General features: G+C 33.1%; 1 protein-coding gene across 1 annotated transcript in view; it reads left to right on the plus strand.

The window, feature by feature from the left end:
• The window catches only part of ALOX5 (arachidonate 5-lipoxygenase), an 825,341-nt gene that overhangs the window by 370,933 nt on the left and 430,757 nt on the right, over positions 1-23,651 (plus strand). The window contains exon 8 of the mRNA XM_044056362.1: positions 11,583-11,786. Coding sequence (XP_043912297.1) covers positions 11,583-11,786 — 204 coding nt within the window. The remainder of the gene's footprint in view (positions 1-11,582; positions 11,787-23,651) is intronic.

Here is a 23,651-nt window from a genome sequence, read left to right on the forward strand (position 1 = left end):
CTTCTATGCCTTTACCTGCTACTGTGATTGTATTTCTTGTCACAACTTTATGTGTCCCATCCATAATCTAACCAACCATTATAAACCAACAGTTCTTTTAATATTCTCCATTTCTTCAGCAGAAGAACTGTGTGTTCCTACTTTTGCATCAAGATGACTGATTCATATACTTTTCCCTTTTCAGTTTTGGTTGCTTGTTCTATCACTACTCATTCCTTTCTCCAGTTTTCTCCTTTCCTACAAATGTGCCATGTTACCTCTGTATTGTATGTGTTTACTCTAACATAGTGTTTCTTGAATGGTGAAGTCCCAGTATTTCGGGGGGGGGGGGGGTATCCAACAAAGCATGCAAATGATGTGCGATTAAAAGGTCAATATTAATAGAAATAAAAATGAACTGTGTCTGTAAAGGTATCCAAATAACCAAAGGAATAACTAATAAAATGATTTCCAGAAACCAGTTGCGAACAAGTTTTATTGTAAAAAATGCAAATTTTTGAGCTAATGTGTCTTTGCTCTGGTAATAAAAAGAAAGTCCAGTTTACATAGAACAGACCATAGGCTGGATTCATAAAGAGTACCACAAAATGTACATTATTTGTAAACTTAGTGTAACCTTTCTGCATAAATAGTCAGCACAAGCATTGTAGTAGGGCTGTTCTTGAATTCAGAAAGGGTACGCAAAGTTTGCACTTAGTGTACACTTTATATTAACCTTTATGAATCCAAACTCATATTATCAACAAAATCATATAAACAATTAAAAAAATAAGTAAAAAAGGCAAATAATAACTGGATTCTATTATGCTTTACTTGCTAAATCAGTATTAAAAGGAATTTGTTGAGTTTAAACATCTACCCTTACAGGCATTTAACTCAAATTGCAATTTCATCTGATGAAAACAAAACCTGACTGGAATCACATTTATTTAATTATTTATTTTGACATTTGTTAACTGGGTTAGTCTCACTGGGAAGAATCCCTTTTTCAGCAGAGACCCGAGGGGGAAAGCTCCAGTATTACACGACTTACACATTAATCAACAAAGACAGTAATTTACAAAAGAAGAAGTAATTGAATAAAAACTAACATTCTTAGTGCATGGCTGGTTCAGGTTTTACAAAAGAAAACATATTCTGAAGTGAATACAAAAATTACAAGTAACTGAGAGATTTATCCGCAGGGATTAAAGGCATGTAAAGATATTGTAGAAGACAAATAGAGACCAGATTTTAGCATATTTGAGGCAAGTTATAGTGAGAGATGAGAAGAATATAGAAATAGCACAAGGTAGAGTATATTGTGAGGAGAAGACTACTATGGTATACGGTTGGAGGTAGTATATAGTGGTAAGAAATAGTAAGAGGAGTAAGGATTAGAAAGAAGGGGAAAGGACAAGAAAGGAGGAGAACAGGTAGGAAGCCAATGCGAGGACAAGTATGGTGTTATCTGAGAGGGCAACAGTCAATGTAAAAGAAATATAGCTTATGTTGGGTTGTGGCAGAGACATGTCCATGATCTGTGGAAATAGTCTTTAATTGCTATTTTAAAGGTGTTAGGGTCTGTGATACTTCTGACTTTTTGTTCCATGCATTTGTTATGGAATAGCTGTAGAACAGTTTACTAATATTTTTGTTGGGCATGTAGACTTGCAGGAGGTTCTGTTGAGAGCTGCGGAGAGAATGACTGGGGGTATAGGGCTGAATGAGAGTGGAGAGAGACGGACAGGAAGATGGCTGATGTAGAATTGCATGGGCAAGAGAAGCTGTGGTATTAGGATTTGGTGGTGAAATTCAAGCCATTGCAGGTTTCTTAGAGTGATACAGTGGTGGGTGCAGTAAGGTAGGTTGGAAGCAAATTGAGCTATTATGTTATAGGTGACTTCAAGTTTTGTTCGAATGTTAGGTTGGGAGGTGTGTAAGAATAGTGTCTGCATATAGCAGTGTTGGAAGGAGAAAGACTTGAGCAAGGGAGAGTCTGAAAGCATTTGTAAGGTATTTATTATGTCTATAGAGCGGACCTAGTTTTTGATGGGGTTTTTTTATGCACTGCTGAGTGTGTAGATCAAATTTGGGATGGTCATCAATAATAGCACCAAGTAGTTTGGTATGGGGTTCAGATGAGATAATAGTATTTTTCAGGGAGGAGACAGTGAAGGAGGTTTTGTGATGGTATAGGGATGTGGGGAGGAACAGGAGGAGTGTGGTTTTCCTAGGGTTCAGCAGTAGTTGGTGGGAAGTAAGCCATCTTTCTACAGAATGGAGGGTTTCTTGGGTTAAGGTATGAGGGTGTGTGATATTGTCAGAGCTGGAGATAACTGTGGAATCATCGGCATATTGAATGATAGTTGAGAGTGGACAAGCAGAGTGGAGGTCATTAATAAAGATGTTGAAAAGTAGGGGACCAAGGATGGAGCCTTGGGGCACCCCAGTTTGTGCTGGAAGAAAGGGAGAGTAGTTGCATTGCCATTTCACAGCCTGGAATCTATTAGAGAGGTAGCCGGAGAACCACAATATGGTAGAGTTAGTGAGGTCAAGTGAAGCAAGATTGGAAAGTATTAATCTGTGTGAGACAGTATCAAATGCCTTTGATAGATCTAGGAACAGGCAGGAAACTAATTTATTGTTATCTCGTGCTTTTGAGATAGCATTAATAAAGGAAGTCAGAGCAGTAGCAGTACCGTGGTTTGACCGAAAGCCATGTTGTCTGGGGTTGAGATTTTCTTGGAGAATATGATCAAGAAACTGTTTGTGGATATATTTTTCAAGTATTTTTGAAAGGGGAGATAAGATGTAGATGACACAAGTTTAGGGAAAGCACAGCATGAACTATACAATTTGTTAAAGAAAGGAGAGAGGCTACATTATTTTATGGCCAAGGATATTACACATAAATTGTATATAAAGAATAGCATTGTAGCAAAGTTTTTTTGTGTTCCAAAATTACACAAAAATGTTCAACAGCCTCCAGGTCGACTGATTGTTTCGGCGACTGGGTCTTTTACATATAATGTGGGCAGTTTTCTGCATGAAACATTGATTACAGAGGTGGTGAAATTACCATCATATATTAGAGATTCCTATGATTTTTTGGGTAAAATACAAGGAATAAAGTGGACCAAGGATATGTTTTTTATTACAGCGGATGTGGTTAGTTTATATACTAACATCACACATCATTTATGCTTGAAAGCTGTACAATATTTCTTGAAGGATACACCTAGGACTCAATGTATTATGGAATTATTATACTTCTGTTTAACCAATAATATTTTTGAATTTGATGGAGTGTTATACAAACAAAATGTAGGAACAGCTATGGGAGCGGCATTTGCCCCAGTTTATGCTAATTTATTTATGGGACTGTTTGAGATTGAACATATTTATAGAAGTCAGTTTTTCAATAGACATGTGCTTCTATATTTTCGCTTTATAGATGATTTGATTTTCATCTGTAAGGATGGAAAAAATTTGGCTAATGAATTTGTTGAATATTTAAATAATAACAATTATAAAATTAAATTTGATGGGATACAGATAGGTGGGGAAATCAATTATTTGGATATTTTTTGAAAGGACAAGTAGGTAAGAAGATTCACACTACGATACATAGGAAGTTTAATCAGATGAATAGGATGTTACATGCCACTAGCTGTCACCAGAACACACTTTAAAGTCCATACCCTATGGAGAAATGTTGAGAATTAAAAGATTATGTAGTGATGTCAAAGAGGCAAAAAACGAAACTAAAAAAATTGTGTATAACTTTATAGAGAGAGGTTATAATTCAGATGAAGTCAAATCAAGTTATGTAAAATTATATGGAGAAGGTTATGAAGGAACAACTAGTAAGAGAATTATTAAAAATAGTAAGTCTGAAATAATAAATAGAAAGAAAGAAAGTTCCAAAATGTTCTTTGTTACTAAATACACTGTTTTTTCCAATAAAATTAATGAGATAGTAAAAAGTTTTTGGAAACAAATCAGAAGAGAAATGCCTTCACTAATAGATGCTGAGCTTTGTGTCTCCTATTGGAGGGGACGTAGTTTAAAATATTTTTTAGTCCGGGGTAGATATAAAAGACCAATACAAAAGATAGGAAATGTTATTACTAAGAAGGGAACATTTCCTTGTGGAAAATGTGCCATATGTCAGTATATAGTAAACGGGGCAGAAAAAATAGGAGATAGAAGTTTTAACACCATGGGCATATATTCCTGTTTGAGTAGGGGAGTAATTTATGTGATTAAGTGTTCTTGTGGTAAAAATTATATAGGGGAAACTAAAAGAAGTTTAGCAGAGAGAATAAAGGAACACATTAGGGATGTTAAAAAAAAAAATGTTAAGCCCAGTAGCAGAACATTTCCATTTAGTACATGGGTGGGCTATTAAAGAAATGAAAGTTACAATTTTAGAACAAATAGAAAATCAGTACGGTAATGAACATTTTTTAAAATACATTTTAAAGAAAAAAGAAGCTATTCTAATTATGAAATACGAAACTTTGCAGTCCAGGGGGCTTAACAAAGAGTGTAATTGGCAGGGTTTTATATGTTGATTGTTTTATTAGCAATTATGAATAAGTTTTATCTAATTGTTTAATTGATTTATTGGAAATGTTAAGAGAGTATATAATGTGGATGTATTAATGGACAAAGTTTTTTTACTCTGTAAAGGCAACAGCCGAGGCGCTAGAGACGAGATTACAAGGTTTTATCAATAAATTTATCTGGGTGGAAAGTAGAGCTGTTTTTCACTGGTCTTTCTTGTGGTTAAAATAATATTGCTTTTTGGTTTGTGGTTGAAATATCCATGACCAGTGAAACTCTATGCTCCTTTCCTCGAAATTTTCGAGAAGTCAACATGGATTTTAGTACTGACAATGTGGAAGGTAACAGCAGTGGCAGTATACCAAAAACGGATGGTGGAGAAGGTATAAATTGTGGACAAAGAACTAGTAACTTGGATATACCAAGTATGTCTATGTCAAATGTATTTAAGAAATGGGAAAATGCTCGACAATGAGTTACAAGTAATCCTTTTGCAATAGTGGGCAAAAAGAAAGATATATCAGCTATACCAGCAGTACAGGACTTATGCTCTCAATTGGAGAAATACATTTTTAAGGAAGCCTCTGTGTTTTACAACATTAATAGTCTCCAGAGGTATTTGGAGCTGGAAATAACACCTAGAGGCTTAAGAGCTTTAAAAAATCCCTCCTCTCCCTTTGAACTGTTGGAGGAGTTAGAAGTTCGTTTTCAAGAAAGATGGATAGCTACAGCACATCGCTGCAGCGTATAATGGGTTACCATTCTTGTGGAGAGGGATAGAATCAAAAGGGACAACTTATTGACAGAGACGAAACATCTTTGTGAGGAAATTGTCAAAACTTCTTCTAATTCAGTGTTAGAATCTTTTCTAACTGACATTAATGACAAGTTGAAAATATATGAAAAAGATTTATTACAACGGAAGACAAATAAATTACAGAGAGACATTCGAGTCTATGAGCACAATAAAGCTTTTTTACTTGTGCCCAATCAGCGTACTAAAAGGCGGAGAGTTAGCTTCAAAAAAGATGACATAATTTCTGGGCCACAGAAGAACAGGAGCTTTATGTCGGGCGAAAGTGGAGCGTCCTCGATAGAGGAAGAATTTCGGCAAGAATTTCCAGCTTTGCAGAGAGCAGCAGAGGAACAATCTTTTCGCAGGACATTTCGGGGCTCCAGTGGAAATAACAACAGCTTTAACACAAGGAAAAGAGGCTGGCAGGGACAGGACTATGGTAGAGACCCGGGAGAAGGACATTATAAGAGAAGCAAATGGACTAATAAATAAGGTACAATCAGTTTATTTAAAAGACTATGTGGTTAATTTATCTAATTATGTTTTTGATGATGTAGAACTAAAAATTTTGGATAAAGGTTTAAAGTTCATACCTACTGTATTACCTCGACTATATGAGGTGAAAGGGGAAATTCACGAGTTGGTACAAAAAATGCACGTGAAGGAATATTTCTTTAACCAGGGAGAACAAGCTGTCTCTGTGGGAAGTGATTATGATTAAACTACCAGTGGGGAATGTTATTTTTCTTGTGAGTCTGAAGTAGAGAACAATGCTTATACTCTGTTTGATTTAAGCAAAATTAAAACCAAAAATATTTTTTTTTCCTCCTTGTAAGAATGCCTGTATACAACGTTTCAACAATGCATTGCAGTTTCTCATAGAAAAGGAACTGAAAGAAACAGTTGAAAAACAAGCAATATAATTTAACTAGGGAAGAGTGGCTTAAACTGCAGAAAATGAATCAGAATAATGATTTGATATTTAAACCCTCTGACAAAGGGGGTAAATTAGTGGTTCTGAATTCTATTGATTATTTAAAAATGTGTTTACAACATTTAAAAAATGAGGAAGTATATAGTATTGTAGATGACACAAGTTTAGGGAAAGCACAGCATGAACTATACAATTTGTTAAAGAAAGGAGAGAGGCTACATTATTTTATGGCCAGGTATATTACACATAAATTGTATATAAAGAATAGCATTGTAGCAAAGTTTTTTTGTGTTCCAAAATTACACAAAAATGTTCAACAGCCTCCAGGTCGACCGATTGTTTCGGCGACTGGGTCTTTTACATATAATGTGGGCAGTTTTCTGCATGAAACATTGATTACAGAGGTGGTGAAATTACCATCATATATTAGAGATTCCTATGATTTTTTTGGGTAAAATACAAGGAATAAAGTGGACCAAGGCTATGTTTTTTATTACAGCGGATGTGGTTAGTTTATATACTAACATCACACATCATTTAGGCTTGAAAGCTGTACAACATTTCTTGAAGGATACACCTAGGACTCAATATATTATGGAATTATTATACTTCTGTTTAACCAATAATATTTTTGAATTTGATGGAGTGTTATACAAACAAAATGTAGGAACAGCTATGGGAGCGGCATTTGCCCCAGTTTATGCTAATTTATTTATGGGACTGTTTGAGATTGAACATATTTATAGGTCAGTTTTTCAACAGACATGTGCTTCTATATTTTCGCTTTATAGATGATTTGATTTTCATCTGTAAGGACAGAAAAAATTTGGCTAATGAATTTGTTGAATATTTAAATAATAACAATTATAAAATTAAATTTGATGGGATACAGATAGGTGGGGAAATCAATTATTTGGATATTTTTTTGAAAGGACAAGTAGGTAAGAAGATTCACACTACGATACATAGGAAGTTTAATCAGATGACTAGGATGTTACATGCCACTAGCTGTCACCAGAACACACTTTAAAGTCCATACCCTATGGAGAAATGTTGAGAATTAAAAGATTATGTAGTGATGTCAAAGAGGCAAAAAACGAAACTAAAAAAATTGTGTATAACTTTATAGAGAGAGGTTATAATTCAGATGAAGTCAAATCAAGTTATGTAAAATTATATGGAGAAGGTTATGAAGGAACAACTAGTAAGAGAATTATTAAAAATAGTAAGTCTGAAATAATAAATAGAAAGAAAGAAAGTTCCAAAATGTTCTTTGTTACTAAATACACTGTTTTTTCCAATAAAATTAATGAGATAGTAAAAAGTTTTTGGAAACAAATCAGAAGAGAAGTGCCTTCACTAATAGATGTTGAGCTTTGTGTCTCCTATTGGAGGGGACGTAGTTTAAAAGATTTTTTAGTCCGGGGTAGATATAAAACACCAATACAAAAGATAGGAAATGTTATTACTAAGAAGGGAACATTTCCTTGTAGAAAATGTGCCATATGTCAGTATATAGTAAACGGGGCAGAAAAAATAGGAGATAGAAGTTTTAACACCATGGGCATATATTCCTGTTTGAGTAGGGGAGTAATTTATGGGATTAAATGTTCTTGTGGTAAAAATTATATAGGGGAAACTAAAAGAAGTTTAGCAGAGAGAATAAAGGAACACATTAGGGATGTTAAAAACAAAAAAATGTTAAGCCCAGTAGCAGAACATTTCCATTTAGTACATGGGGAGGCTATTAAAGAAATGAAAGTTACAATTTTAGAACAAATAGAAAATCAGTATGGTAATGAAAATTTGTTAAAATACATTTTAAAGAAAAAAGAAGCTGTTCTAATTATGAAATACGAAACTTTGCAGCCCAGGGGGCTGAACAATGAGTGTAATTGGTAGGGTTTTATATGTTGATTGTTTTATTAGCAATTATGAATAAGTTTTATCTAATTGTTTAATTGATTTATTGGAAATGTTAAGAGAGTATATAATGTGGATGTATTAATGGACAAAGTTTTTTTACTCTGTAAAGGCAACAGCCGAGGCGCTAGAGACGAGATTAAAATTTATCAATAAATTTATCTTTGTGGAAAGTAGAGCTGTTTTTCACTGGTCTTTCTTGTGGTTAAAATAATGATCAAGAAACTGTTTGTGGAAATATTTTTCAAGTATTTTTGATAGGGGAGATAAGATGGAAATAGATCTGAAATTTGAAGTGTCTGTTTCTGTCCTGTGTTTATGCAGAGGAATAACATAAATTTTTTTCCAGATATCTGGCACAGAGCTTTCCTTGATGGATCTATTGATTAAAACAGAGACAGAAAAAGCAATAGAATCAGCAGCTAGTTTTAGGAATTGAGGGGGTAGGTTGTCAACTGATGGAGAGCATGTGTTAAGTTTGGAGAAAAGAGTTTTGATGTAGGATGAAGGGACTGCTTTAAGAGAGAAGGTGGGAGAACTGGTAGTGATAGGTTGTGGGGGTTAGGGACTAGCATCGGTTTTGGTGAGGTTGCAAATGGAGTTGATGAAGAAGGAATTTAGAAATGCAGCTGTCTCAGATGGGGAGCTGTTTGGGCAGGGATTAGGGAGAGATGGACACCCAGGAAGCAGCAACTTATTGACAGATTTCCAGAATTTTTGGGGGTTAGAGTGAGGGTTAAGTGGTTTATGGAAAAAAAAAACTTTGTTTGTCAAGGATGACCTTTTTTTTGGTTAAATTGTGGAGCTCTCTGTAGGTATAGAAATCAGAGATGGATATGGATTTGTTCCATATTTTCCATGTACTATCTCTTTTACTTATTAGGTTTTGGTGTCTTGTGTGAGCCAGGGATCATATTAAGTTTTAGCCCTTAGTTTCCTGATGGGTGCTAGGGAATTGAGTGTCTCCAGGAAAATGTTTAAGGCAAGAACAGCATTTTGAAGGGAAAGGTTATGGAGGAAGGACCAGTTAATTGAAGAGAACAGGCTGTTAAAAGTGTCAGGATTAAACTTTGAAAGTTTACAACAGTCTTTGAATTGGCGGGATTTGTGTATTTGAGGTGAGTGTCTAAGCATGTAGGTGGGATGGTGATCGCTAAGTGTATGTTATGTTCTTTATAACATTTGAAACTTGAAATGACAATCATATTGTGCTTCAATAATATGTTTAAATAAAGTATTATTAGTATTTCCATTCCTCATATTATGCTTCTTTAAGCAGTTCTCTTACCAGAAAACCCTAGTGAAATACACAGGCCACAACAAAAACAATGAGCAAGCACTATGTGCTTTATGGATATATAATTTATTGGTACTGAACTGTATAATCTTAGTTTTGGTATTGTTATATTTATGTATGTTGCAATTGTAACATTTGTGTGTGTGTGTGTGCCCGTGACCTGATTTCAGAAGAGCTGTTTCAATACCTGAGTTAAGATGCTCAAAAATATTCTTTTGTCATAGACAAAAAATAGCTCATGTCACCTGCCAAACTGGCTACTGCTCTATTGGATGTTAACACTTTTCCAGTTGTTTCTTGTTATTCACTCTACCTGTCTGCTAGGCACATTATAAGTGCTAGCAAAGTTCCAAGGTGCAGGCCAGCAGTGCCATCATGTTTATGTTTTTGTTTTGAACAGATGATACACTCAGACCAAATTTATTGCTTTAATATAAAGAAGCTTCAGCACTTCATTGACATACTGGTTTGCCAGTAAGCAGACAGTCTGAATAAACATTAACATTACATCTGCTCCACAGAAATTTATGTTTAAGCCTCCTAATTTGCACTAATCATCTGTAATATATATATATATATATATATATATATATATATATATATATATATATATATTTATACATACATACACACACACACACACACACACACACACATATACATACCCCCACATATATAAATATATTGTATCTAATTCTGGAGTTATGAGCTTCTAATTGCTCCTTTATTTCCTTATTATAATGGCTGAACATAAGGATGTATGTGACCTTTTTCTTCAAGTATACAGTAGTAATACATCGCCTCCCTTTGCCAGGCCTTTTCTGAGCCTTTGAGCTTATAAAATCCACTTTGGAATGAACTTTCTTATATTTCCTGTCAAAAGAACATTTATGCCCAGTCAGTGAAAAAAAAAAGCCTGAGTTATTTTTTTTTTCTTGGAATCTTTAATCAAGGATGGCAGGTTTGTTGATCTGTACTATAATACTTGGGTCCTTCAGCAACTAATGTGGGTAGTCGCTAGGTAGGTTATTAGCCCAGTGATCTAGCTACATTTTTAACAACAATCTTTAAGCTGTTTCCTATGTATTTTCATTTCCTCTCCCAAGCAGTTCATAGAAAAGTCAGCACATGGACATTCTTATCTTAGATAAAAACTTCAAAGTTACATAACTGGCAAAATAATATATTCTTCTGCTACTTTGGGCATGTGGGCCATTAACTAATAATAGTACTTTTTACACTGGAGGCTTTGCTCCCATACCCTCCCCAAAAACTTTGTATATGAACTTCACTATCACATAACAATGAAGAAATGATAGTACCCAGAATTATACTATAGTCAATGTCCCTAACCTTGACTATAGCAAAATTCAATGAAATTCACCACCAACATTAGTACTGAATTCTGCCCATAACAAAATGAATCTGTGAACAGCTGTATGAAACATATATATATATATATATATATATATATATATATATATATATATATACATACATGCTTACATAATCGTATACACACAGAGGGAAAGAAAAATATTCTGAACACTGTGGTGATTTCAAGCAAACCAACATACAATACATTTGTGCAGTAGACAAAGATCTGCATTGTCAGTGTTACAAATCATATGTATATGAAACAAACACTGTTTCTTACATTGCCTTAGAAAGCTGAGAGCTCATCTTGTGCATGGAGAATGGAGACAGCTGCATATTTATTTATCTATTCTAGGATCCCCCTTTGATTTCCCAAAACCTGGAGATGTAAGACTTTTTGGAACTCTACCCTCAGATTCACATAGCGAACTAATGTAGTGGGCATCCACATTTGTGACAAGATCATTTCACACATCTATTATAGATGATTAGTGCAAATTTTATCAATAAAAGGACTTCTGGCATGTGAGAAATAAGGTTAGAACAAGGATGAGCATTTGCAAACAGAAAGTTTAGGACTGCATCCATGCATATTGCATTTCTACTAGCCAGTACATGATGAGCAGCTCTAAAACTGATCTTGTAGGGCAAAGTTCTAACGGCTGATACAAAACAAATGCTAAGCACTGTTTTTATTTTCATAGCTAAATCAAGAACCTGGTCCTGATAATCCAATATTTCTTCCAACTGATGAAAACTACGACTGGCTTCTAGCAAAAATATGGGTGCGTTCTTCAGATTTCCATATACACCAGACTGTCAGCCACTTGCTGAGGACACATCTTATATCCGAAGTTTTTGCCATTGCCATGTATCGTCAACTTCCAGCAGTTCATCCTATCTTTAAGGTAAATATTTATCTGTAGATGAAAGTATATTTTAATTAATTAATTTGTCAAGCAGGCATGTGGGCTGGCCACATGGTCCTTTTCAGCCATGAACTGGACTCTAGCTGAGCTTACAATAGTAATAACATCTGGCTTGACATTAAGCTCCATGTTTCCAAAGTATAACCAAACAATCCCACTTAACACTACTGACAAGCTCAGGTAAGTACAAAACATGGCATGCATATAGCTAGTGGGGTTTGGCTTTACTGGCCTAAAATCACCAGTAAGGACTTAAAAAACTGAAAAGACATAGTAATTCGGAAACCATGCATTTCAGACATTGATATGTCCTTTAAATTATCATTTGCATATATTGCACGGGCCTAGAAGGTTTAAGATATGACACAGTGAAGACTCTAGCTTAGTTGGATCTTTCTTAGAGTTTTATATATATATATATATATATATATATATATATATATATATATATATGTGTGTGTGTGTGTGTGTGTGTATCTGTGTGTGCATGCGTGCATGTGTGTGTGTTATATATATATATATGTGTGTGTGTGTGTATCTGTGTGTGCATGCGTGCATGTGTGTGTGTGTGTGTGTGTGTGTGTGTGTGTGAGAGAGAGAGACATATAGTGTCTATATAATACATATTTATAGCTATGCATATGCTTGTCTTTTATTTATTTTATTAATTTATTTGTCACTGAGAGTTTATTCTTTGTTGACACAGGTGGTTGGTCTGATCTGGACCATTTTCAGCCCTGATCCAAGTGCAAAACACACAAAAGTATTACCAAATGATTCATATACAATATTTCAATGATTACAAAAGTACTCAAAATTTGGCTGTGTCTTAAGTGTTCTTTTACACTACTGAATGCCACAGCAACTTTTTGGTGAGAAAGTACTATTTTAAGCATGGTTACCAGTGAATATGGTGCCAAAATGCTTTGCCACTGAAAGCCACATTTAATTATATTGCCATTGCAAGAAGCGTTGAATTGTATTCTTGACTGATGTCGTCAACTATTTTGCTACTATTATTAGACTACTTTGTTTGACCAATTCATGATCTGTTAGATTTTACCTTACATATTATAAAGCTTTCCCTTTCAATTTCAAATATTTGAAAATCATTTCCTCTGTTTTGTATGTTTTTAGTTTAAGAAATGCTGAAAACTGCTCCAGTTTTATTTCATACTTTCTTAAGACTTGAATTTTAAAATACAAGAATTCTAATTCAGATACATTTTTGCATTTATTTTAGGATTTTATTCTTTTTGGACTTTTTTTAGAATTTTTTAGAATTTTTATACTGCAAAACCAGAAAATGTAAATAATGCATCAGTTTTGTTGTATGCTGATTTTAAAAGTTTCAATTCCATTGACTTAATGATGGCTGCTAAAGTTTTGGTGAATCAAATGTTGTGGTGAAACAAAATACTTGTACTGAATTATCATCATCATGATTGTACATTGTACTGAGAATGTGTGACCTGATCTTTTTGTTTAACACTTTGCATAATTTCACAAACTTTTCAGCGTCAGTCCCATCTGAAAATGGACTCTGTCAATTAAGGTTAACCCAATTGACAGCATGTAAATAAGTAAAAATAGAAATGAAAGGTGTTTGATTAAGTGTTGTGCAGAGCTCTTTAAGGACTTATTTCCCTTTGTTTATTTTGTTTTACTTGGGCTACTCTTACTTGTTTTTTCTGTGTAAAAAAGATAGATCTGCTCTGATATGGTTGCCTAGTTAACAGAAATACTAATACTGAAAAAAAGTTTCTGATTTTAAGAAGGTTCAGAATGACTTTGCCTACATTAAAAACTGCAAGAAAACAAAATGTAAAACAAAAAAATGATAAACAATTTACGTTAAGAAATGAGGGAAAAGATTGGTTTAGCACTGGGATCAGTAGGGTTCACTACTGAAATGTAGACACTCAAAAAGCATAGTGATGATAAATAAAAAAAAAAATACCAAAAATCCTGGAGAATGGCTCTTGAAAATCACTCTTCTTCTTTAATCTTACTTGCTGGGGGGGGGGGGGGAGCAAGCTCACCCTCCCAAACCTATATATACCACCTCCAACATGTCTTTACCTCAGAGAAAAAGGGATATTCTGGGGAATGGCCATCTCAGACTTAGTATATGTAAGTCCATATCTTGGCCATTCAGTCTCCATGTTTTAGGACTCACTTTAGCAGGTCCCACCATTTCAATTGCTTACCATCAGTAGTGATCCTAGTGCTGGTAACAGTTTTAGGATTGTAAAAGGGAATTTATGAAGGGCTTTCATGTTATCAAAAGATAACCAATGATTGTAATGAGTCAAAAATGTGGATGTGATGCTGTTGATATAAATTTTCCAGAAATATTTACATTTGATCAAGCTCCTGACAGTTTAACTGCAGTGGTATGCAATGATAAATTATGCAAAAGGAGCAAAATGATCCAATGTACTTAATTAGAAAGGACAAGCAAAAAAGAGGACATAGTCATTAAATTCATGTCAGAAAACAGTTCAGCCTTTATTTGCCTACTATATGACCATGACCAAGTCACTTAAGCAGACAGTGCTTTTGGATAATTGGGAGATTAGGTGAGGCTTTTCAATGATCTGCAAACCATGCAACTTCCTATGAACTTGTAAGTAAGTAATGTGGTACTGCAATGGCAGTAGCAGTAAGGCAGCTCTGTGGTTGCCATTTACATGTCTCATTTGGAAAAAAAAAAACTGAAAAAAAATCTATATTTGGTAAAAACTTCTGAAGCTCCACAAAAACTGTGCTTAAAACAGTTGCTGATAGATTTTTTTTTCTTTGTACAAGTCCTCTCAAATGGGATGAAAATATTTAAGTGCAGATGGCTAGGTGATTAAAATTGGTCATTATTGTCTGTTTCACTGCTGAGTCAAGCTTTATAAATGTTGGAGTACTGGACTTCAGACCCGTTGACATTATCAGTGAGAGAAAGTATAGTTGATATCACTGCCATAGGAACTTGAAGAAGATTGAACAGCATTGCAGAAGAACAAAAACTGGCTTCAAAGAGTCATCATGCATTCATGAAAGACAAACTAACAAAACCAGGATAAGAAAATACCACTGTGGTTCCCCAGGGATGTTGTACAAACCATGGAAGAGAGAATGTTATTTAGGAAATATGAGGTAATTCAAATTGAGCAAGACATACCTAAATCTGCTCAAAGAGAAGAATTCCAGAAGTACAGTTACAATATTAAAGTCAGGAATGGAAGAAAAGTAAAAAGCACATCTATTGATATATTAAAGCATGAATGAAGAAACATGAGGAATATTTAAATTTAGTAAAGAGAGGAGCATCACAGTATGACGTTGTCCTGTTCGATTCTCAGCTAAAGCATCTTCTGTGTTGAGACATGCGTGAATGGGCGTACCTTCGTTGAAGGTTGTGCATCAGAGCTGGCAACTCGGTACATAAAAATCTACTGCCAATCATTAACGACCGGAGTTCCGCTGTGGCAACCCCTAACCGGGAAAAAGCCGAAAGATACAACAAGTAAAGAGAGGAGCATCACAAAGTGAAGGACAAAATCCAGCAAAGACCTCTGCAGAATTTATTCTAAAAAACAGGATTATATTCTTACAACTAAATCTACTTTAAAGTGTTGTTCTTTTAATAACTTATTTGGACTTTTTGTGGAAACACTGACATTTCCTGTGAACATACTTATTCAGCTTACCTTAAGTTCTCTGAAATGAGTTCATCCAAAACTTCAAGCTCTGATCGATGTATCAAAAAGAACATTCAACATATTAAATCTTCCCTCCAAGAACTTTCTATCAAAATTGACTCCTTTCAATAAAGACTGGTCAATATTCAGGAAAACAGGTTAAAACAAACCAATCTGCTTAAAGTCATTCTTCAATAACAAAATTTTAAAATTATGGACATGGAAGCCTCTCTGAATGGCATTGAAGAAAGCCTTCAGGAAAATGAAATACAGTCTGAATTTGTTATCAGACAAAATAACTGGCTTCTGAACAAAGTAAAATATTTAGAAAATCAAGAAATATAATTTGAAATGAGTAAAAGATTAATATTGTGAAGGAACATATGAATGGATTAGTGTTAAAAGACAGAAGTGCTTATGGTTTAAGCTGGAAGAATGAAACTGGAGAGTATCTGACAGATTCACATAAAAGTACAGGTTAGTGTTTTATTTCAAACATTAGTTTTTTTTTTTGGTCTTTTGGAAAAAAATGATGGTGAAGACATATCTTTTATCACTGCAGCATTACCCTGCTTTCTCACCTTACAGTAAGGCCTCTTGTATGACATACAGAGAACTCATTGTTCTCTAAGCAAGCCTCTCTCTTCATTTGGACAAAAAAAAAAAACAAGATCTATAATAGTTGAATTTATGTCACTTCTTGTCAAAGAATTTGTTTTAAAAACTGCTTTGTCTAAAGAATCTCTCAAACTTGGCCAAAACCTGATTAGATTTGATAATGACTATACCACCGAGACCCTTGATGCGAGAATGAAATGTTGGCCATTAATTAAATTATTAAAACAAAACAACATCAAATTGCAACCTTTTCCTGTAAGAATCAAACTCTTCCTTCAATCTGGATACAGAATTTTCAAGACTTTGGAAGAAGCCACCAACTTTGTGAAACATAATAACATGATTTAATTTGCTGAAGACATAACTTGAGCTGCATCCCTCAAGAGATGTTCAGAGAAGCAACAATGGTTGGATGCCTCTTGCAAAAAAATAGAAAAAAGTCACAATACCCTACTTTACCTGGAATTAAAAGGAAACTATCCTAAACATTTTCTGACATCCCATATTTACTAAATGTTCCTTTTTATAAGTTTAAATATGTTTTAACTCAGTCACCCAAACTTACTCATCATTAATAACTTACTATTATTATTATTATTATTATTTAAGTATAACCTTATATATGTAAAGGAAAAAAGTGAGAAGCATCATACCTACTAGTAATGTGTTCTAATGTTATTATTTTTAGTCTGAGATATACCTGCTTTTGTTTCCTTTTATCTCATTGATATTGTATTTTAAGTTTAATTAATTAATAAGGGGAATGTTAATATATATTTTATGCTTCTATATTGACAATATAATACAGTGTTCTTCAATTTATCATTAAGTATTTTCTTCCTGTTTTCATATGTTATATTCCTTTCTACAACTTCATTTTATTCTATTTGCTTTTCCATCACATTCTACTCTATTTCGTATTAACTATTTCCATTAAACCTAATGTCTAAAATAGAACACTAACTTGTATTTTTACTTGAATCTGTCAAATACTCTCCAGTTTCATTTTTCCAGCTTAAACCACAAGCACTTTTGTCTTTTAACAGTAATCCGTTCATTATGTTCCTTCACAATATTAATCTTTGTCTTGAACTTCTAGCTGCTGCTTTGACTTTTAAATTCCCTGATCTTTATTATCTATACATGATTCACAAATAAGCACTTAGTTTAAAGAGATATTTCCCCTTTTTGACACTCTGGTGATCTTCCCCCTTTAATTCTTTATACCTTATAATTTTATTAATTAATAGTTAATGGTAATGTCATGTCCTAGTAACTTGCTTAATGCAATGGTTATTCTTCCTTTTAGTGCCTACATGAAGTATAAGAAATGACAGATATAATTTGTTTTAACAAGATTTACTTTCTAACTTTTGTACAAAGTTAAGTATCTAGAGTTTGTTCTTTGTCATTTCTCTATAATCTCTTCAATTACTTTAGAAGGTCTGTCATGCTATTATAGTTTTATATCACTTTGATTTATTTAACAACTAGCTCACGTGTTGTTTCATATAGATGTGAATGTGACTATGACGCTGGTTTTGAATATTTATACCCAGGTTTTCTTTTTTTTGACTTGCTACATGATTGGTGGATTAGATAAGAAGTAAATAGTTTCTGTTTGTGTCTTGATGCTTTTCTGTTTTAAGGATGGTAATAGACATGCACTCTGCCCATTCTGTAATACTTGTTTCACTCAGGGGAGAGAGTAGCACAGGATAAAAGCATATGCAAACTTGTAGTTTTATTTTTTTTAATGTTTTCCTGCTTCACTGAACATCTATTAGTGGCTTCTCTATCCAGCATTATGGCTTAAAGTCTTGTCACATTTCGAGTTGTACATTACATTTAGGAGTTCAGGTTTTATGGTTATTCAGTCACACCCACTCTCATTGGATTGATTGGTAGGAGTGGTACGATAAGCAAAATAATAGATTTGTTAAAAGGAGGAAGGCTGAAGACAACAAACTGCTACATTGTTTGTTGTTCTTCCAATTTTAATAAGGGGAGGAAGACAGTACCACATTGCTGTTTGGTCTAGAGGTTAGTCTAGTGATTTGGTGTCCCTTTAAAAGGGGAAGGTTTTTTGTCTCTTTTAAAATTTCTTTATATATTGAATTATGAATAATGTATGCAAGCACAGTGTATTTATTCTGAAGTTAACAGACAACATGTAAAGAAAGAAACAGTGTAATAGCACAGCTAATTAGAGAAATGTTCATTTTTATGTGATTTTCACAAAAAACACGAAGCAAGTACAGTTACTATACTTTTTTCTCCATCTGTAAGCTGAACAGTAGAGGTTACTGATATTAGACTTAGAGCAGTATATTTTAGAAGGTGAGTTTTGTGATGCTGAGAGAAGTTAGTAGATCAGATTGAGGGACAGGATAGGAAAGCAGTAAACTCCTTTGATCTGAATCTGCTTTTATTTGGTTTGTTTTAAATTCATGCCAGTTAGCTTTCAGTATTTAAAATTGCTGTTTTAAATATATCTGTAATTTGGGAAAAAACAATAAAGCGGCCCCTGTTACACATTAAAACAAGGTAGAATGTTCTCTCTCAGTATAACATTAAACTACAGTTAACTTGTGAATGGTCATCCTATGGGACTGACTGCCTTGTTATGATATTTAGACTTGATGCAGTATAATGTTGTTACTAAGAGTTGAATTTATTTGAATAGAAAAGTGTGTTAAATCCATAACAGGAAACTGCATGATATTAGTGTTGTATATTATTATACATCATAGTTTATTGATTGGTATTATGTGAACGAGCACTAGCTTGTTGATGCTCTGAAGGGATAGGGCAACATAGATGACTACAGATATGGATAGCATGGTTGATAGAATGTGGACTCTAGGATATAAACAGTTACACCTCTGGTCTACTTATTTTATAAATGCATATATTTTAGATACAGAAGTGAATGACTTCCTTAGTTTGTTTTTGAGAGAATTTTGTTTTCTTTATTTTCTTTATTTTGGCATGTCTTTTCTCTAATGCTTGCAGCACAGATATTTTGTCTTTATTATGGAAACTGTTAAAGTAAGATGTCTGATGCAAGAATAAGAATGGAATCCCATACTTGCATTGTGCTAGTGCTAACTTCCTATATGAAAGCAGATCATTCATGACAACGTTTATTTGCGTTTTCAACAAGAATTTAGAACAAGTGGATTGATGGATGGTGGGACTCCACAAGTATGTAATGGTTTATTAAAAGTTAGTGTTTTTTTTTGTCTACTCATAACTATAACTATACAAGAATAAGTCCATTTTCAGTATATACTTACAACTGTATATATTTATAATTGTCCAACAGTCACTGTATAAGTAAAGTGCTATGTGGATAACTTTGGCAATAACATAGTTTCTAGGTTTTGTCAAGAGACTGAAAATACTATAACTGAGCTAATGTTGACTACTATAATTATGTAAAAAGTATGTCTATCTAACTTTATCCACTTATTTTACTGCTATTTAGCTTGGCTAATTCAAACCATTTACTTTTTTGTGTGGTAATTAGAATGGATCTTAATTGCTTTCAAGCTAGGAATTGTTTAAATTCCCTATTTAGATTTTATAAATGTTTCTATTTTATTATCAAGACCAATTTTAAGTTGCCATTTTGTCTTTCTTTACATGACAGAGTTATTTAATATAAATTTCAAGATAAATACACTGTTTATCTAATATATTATATTATTATTATTATTATTATTAATGGAGACCCAAATCCTGATATAATTTCAAACATTAATCAGTCTTTATTTAATTCTGTCTCTTTTAAAATCTTTTATTAATGGATCTTACATTCCTTTCTTTAAACATTAATGGTCTAAACATCTAAACATTGAAATGTAAAGAGTTTTTTTTTTCTTAAATTTTTGATTCCTTTAAACCAAATGTTTTATTTATTCAGGAATACCATTTCAGTCGTAAGTTTAGAAATGTATGGAATCCCACTAAGTATCAAATACTTGCTCATTCTACTTTTACTAATAAAGGAGGGGAGTAATAATTCTTTAGCATAAAAATATAATAATGCCAACACTTTATTCAGATTTAAAGATAAAGATAGATTTCTTTCTTATTTTTATGAAAATTATTTACAGTAATAGAATCTGGATTCTAGTCGGTATCTTTTGGTTTCCAGGTATGGGGGTCAAACTTGCCAAGAAATTATTAGATATTATCTTAAGTAACTTAAAATGTTCATTAATACTAGGTGGTGATTTCAATTGCATTTTAAATGAAAAAGAAACAAACTCTTTGAAACGTACCAAACTTACACCTACTTAAAAAATGGACTAAAATATTAAATCTAAAAAGATACTTTCTCATTCAAAGATACATTTTCTGCTCTGCTCTCACACATCTCTTCCATTTTTTGGTACCTAAACCAGAACTGACAAATTATTTATAATATATAACTTAATGTTTGATTTAAATCACTTTGAAATCCCTTCTTGTCCCATTTCAGATCACAACTCCTTAATTTTAAGTTTATCAACTAATTTCAAACCTCTTTCAATAATTACTAGAATCCCTTCGTATATAATCAAATTAAAGGATTTTAAAGAATGAGTTAATAATGAAATGCACAAGCACAAGTGAAACCTGAATTTATTGAAATCAGCAAACACCAAAAAGTACTGGTTTCACCCATACAAAATGAGCCTCTTCAGCATACAACCCAAATTAATGATCAACTTAAATACCATTTACTGCATTGCAAGTTTGCTTCTGAATCTAGTAACTTTATACTTGATAAGCAAAATAAAAATTGTTTTTAAAAATAAAGGATCGTTCAGCAAAAATATTAAACACATAAATAACACAGACAGAATTATAATTAATAAGTGTTGTTTAAACCTGGTGGAAATAAACCATTAGTTGTTAAACACTTTCTTTAGTGTTTAACAACTCAAGCAATTCATTTAAAGCGCCATCAATGCCAGTAAAAACAAACCTAGCAGTGGCGTGTTTAATAGAATGCCTACATAAGGCATCATTCATCTAATACCATTCAGATGTTCACCAATTCATTGTTTTAAACACCTTATTGGTCTGTCCAAAATACAAAGTTTGACCATGGCAGTGTGCTAAATAAATAACAGTTGCATTACATTTCATGAGTTGCCAGATGTTATAACTCATGCCATTATTGGTAGTGATTCAAAATATTTTTTAGAATTATCTAAAACAATAAATAAATTATAACATAAATCACCAGGCACAGATGGTTTAATTCCAGAATTGTATAAACTATTATAGTTTTTACACAATGTCCTATTAGAAATCCAGACTGATTTAATTATCTTTCTTTCATAGAAATACTCCTTCCGAACACATATCCTGAAAGAAGGTAAAGGCCCTCTTTCTTCTTCAGCCTACAGACCAGTAACTTTTTAAACCTTAATTATGAACTGTTTTTCTTTTATTTTACAGATAGATTAAAGACTTTAATCTCTCCTTTAATTAATGGTGATCAAACTAGCTGTATTCCCATAAGATATACACAAGATAACATAAAAAGGTTATTAAGACTGAATTTACATCTTATTAAAAATAAACATTTTTTTAAATAAGATATTGAACAAACTTTCTATTCTCTTGATTGGTCTTTTCTTTTCAAAATACTTTATACTTTTGATTTTATACTTTTGATTTTTCAGAACATTGTATTAATTTAATTAAACATATTTTTATGGATGACAAAGCTTATATAAAACTTGTTATATTTACACATGATTTATTTTAATTAAAAAAGTAATAAACAAGGTTGCCTAATTTCTTTCCTTTTACTTTTTTTAGTAAATTAAATCTTTGTAATTCAGATAGGGTCTAATCAATCAATCAACTGAATTAAAATTAGCAACAGTTATAAATCTAAGTTAATACATTTTTGCAGATGATATTACCTTAACACTGACATATTTGCATATATTTTTACAATAAATCTCTCTTGTATTTACATGATTTAATTACATTTTCAAACTTATCTTTTAAAAAAACATAAATTTAAATGTATTTTTAAATAAACTATCTGATCCCTCTATTTGATATCAAACAACAATTATAAGAACATTTTAGATATTATTACTAAACTTATAGATTATTGGAACAAATTATGTGTTTTGTTTGAAGACAAACTACAGTTAATTAAAATGGTCATCTTATGCAAACTTCTTTATATCATACATATAGTCTCCATATATCCAAATAATTTTCACTTAAACTCATTCACTAAAATCTTACTGCAATACTTTTGGTATCTTAATAAACCAAGAGCAGCTTATTTTTCATCATATTAGACCATGCAAGAGGAAAGGTATTAAACCACCAGATCTTGAAACATATATTAAAGCAGCTATAAGTAAACTAATAGTTAACTTGATTGATTGATTGATTGATTGATTTGGAATATTCTGCTAATTAGAAAAGGTAACATTCCAAATTATTTTCTGATACAAAATTAAAATTCAAGCTCGTATTATGATTTAAAAATAACTATTTATGGTTAATCTTTTGCAGTTATTTTCAGTATAATATTTCTGCTCTGTCACAATCAAAATATGTCAGTTAAATATTAAATAAATTAAAAATATTATACTAAGTCAACTTGATTGAAAACTTTGGTTTAATTTGTTAACTTCCCTTTTCTCTAATAAAGCTTTATTAGAAGGTGCTTATTTAAAAAAAAAGAACTAGCTGATATGATGGACAGAAGAAAGGTTGGCATATTGTGTGTGCAAGAGACCAGATGGAAGGGGAGCAAGGCTAGGTGTATCGGAGGTGGTTTCAAATTGTTTTATCATGGTGTGGATGGGAGGAGAAATGGCGTAGGGGTTATCCTGAAGGAACAGTATGCTAAGAGTGTTTTGGAGGTGAAAAGAGTGTCGGATAGAATGATGTTTATGAAGCTGGAAATTGATGGTGTAATGATGAATGTTGTTAGTGCATATGCTCCACAGGTTGGGTGTGCGATGGATGAGTAAGAAAATTTTTGGAGTGAGTTGGATGAAGTGGTGATGACTGTACCTAAGGGTGAGAGACTGGTGATTGGAGCAGATTTCAATGGCATGTTGGTGAAGGGAACAGAGGGGGTGAGGAAGTGATGGGTAGGTATGGTGTTAAGCAAAGGAATGCAGAAGGTCAGATGGTAGTGGATTTTGTGAAAAGGATGGACATGGCTGTGGTGAATACGTATTTTAACAAGAGGGAAGAGCATAGAGTGACATACAAGAGTGGAGGCAGATGCACACATGTGGATTATGTCTTATGTAGAAGGGCTAGTCTGAAGGAGATTGGAGACTGTAAAGTGGTGGCAAGGGAAAGTGTAGTCAGGCAGCATAGGATGGTGGTTTGTAGGATGACATTGTTGATCAAGAAGAGGAGGAGGAGTGTGAGGGCAGCACCAAGGATCAAATGGTGGAAATTGAAAAAGTGTAATTGTGAGGTGGAGTTCAGGGAAGAGTTGTGACAGACACCGGGTGGCAGTGAAGAGTTACCAAATAGCTGG

The sequence above is a fragment of the Protopterus annectens genome, chromosome 14.part0 (genome assembly GCF_019279795.1).
Source record: "Protopterus annectens isolate FY-2018-M chromosome 14.part0, PAN1.0, whole genome shotgun sequence".
NCBI lineage: Eukaryota > Metazoa > Chordata > Ceratodontiformes > Protopteridae > Protopterus > Protopterus annectens.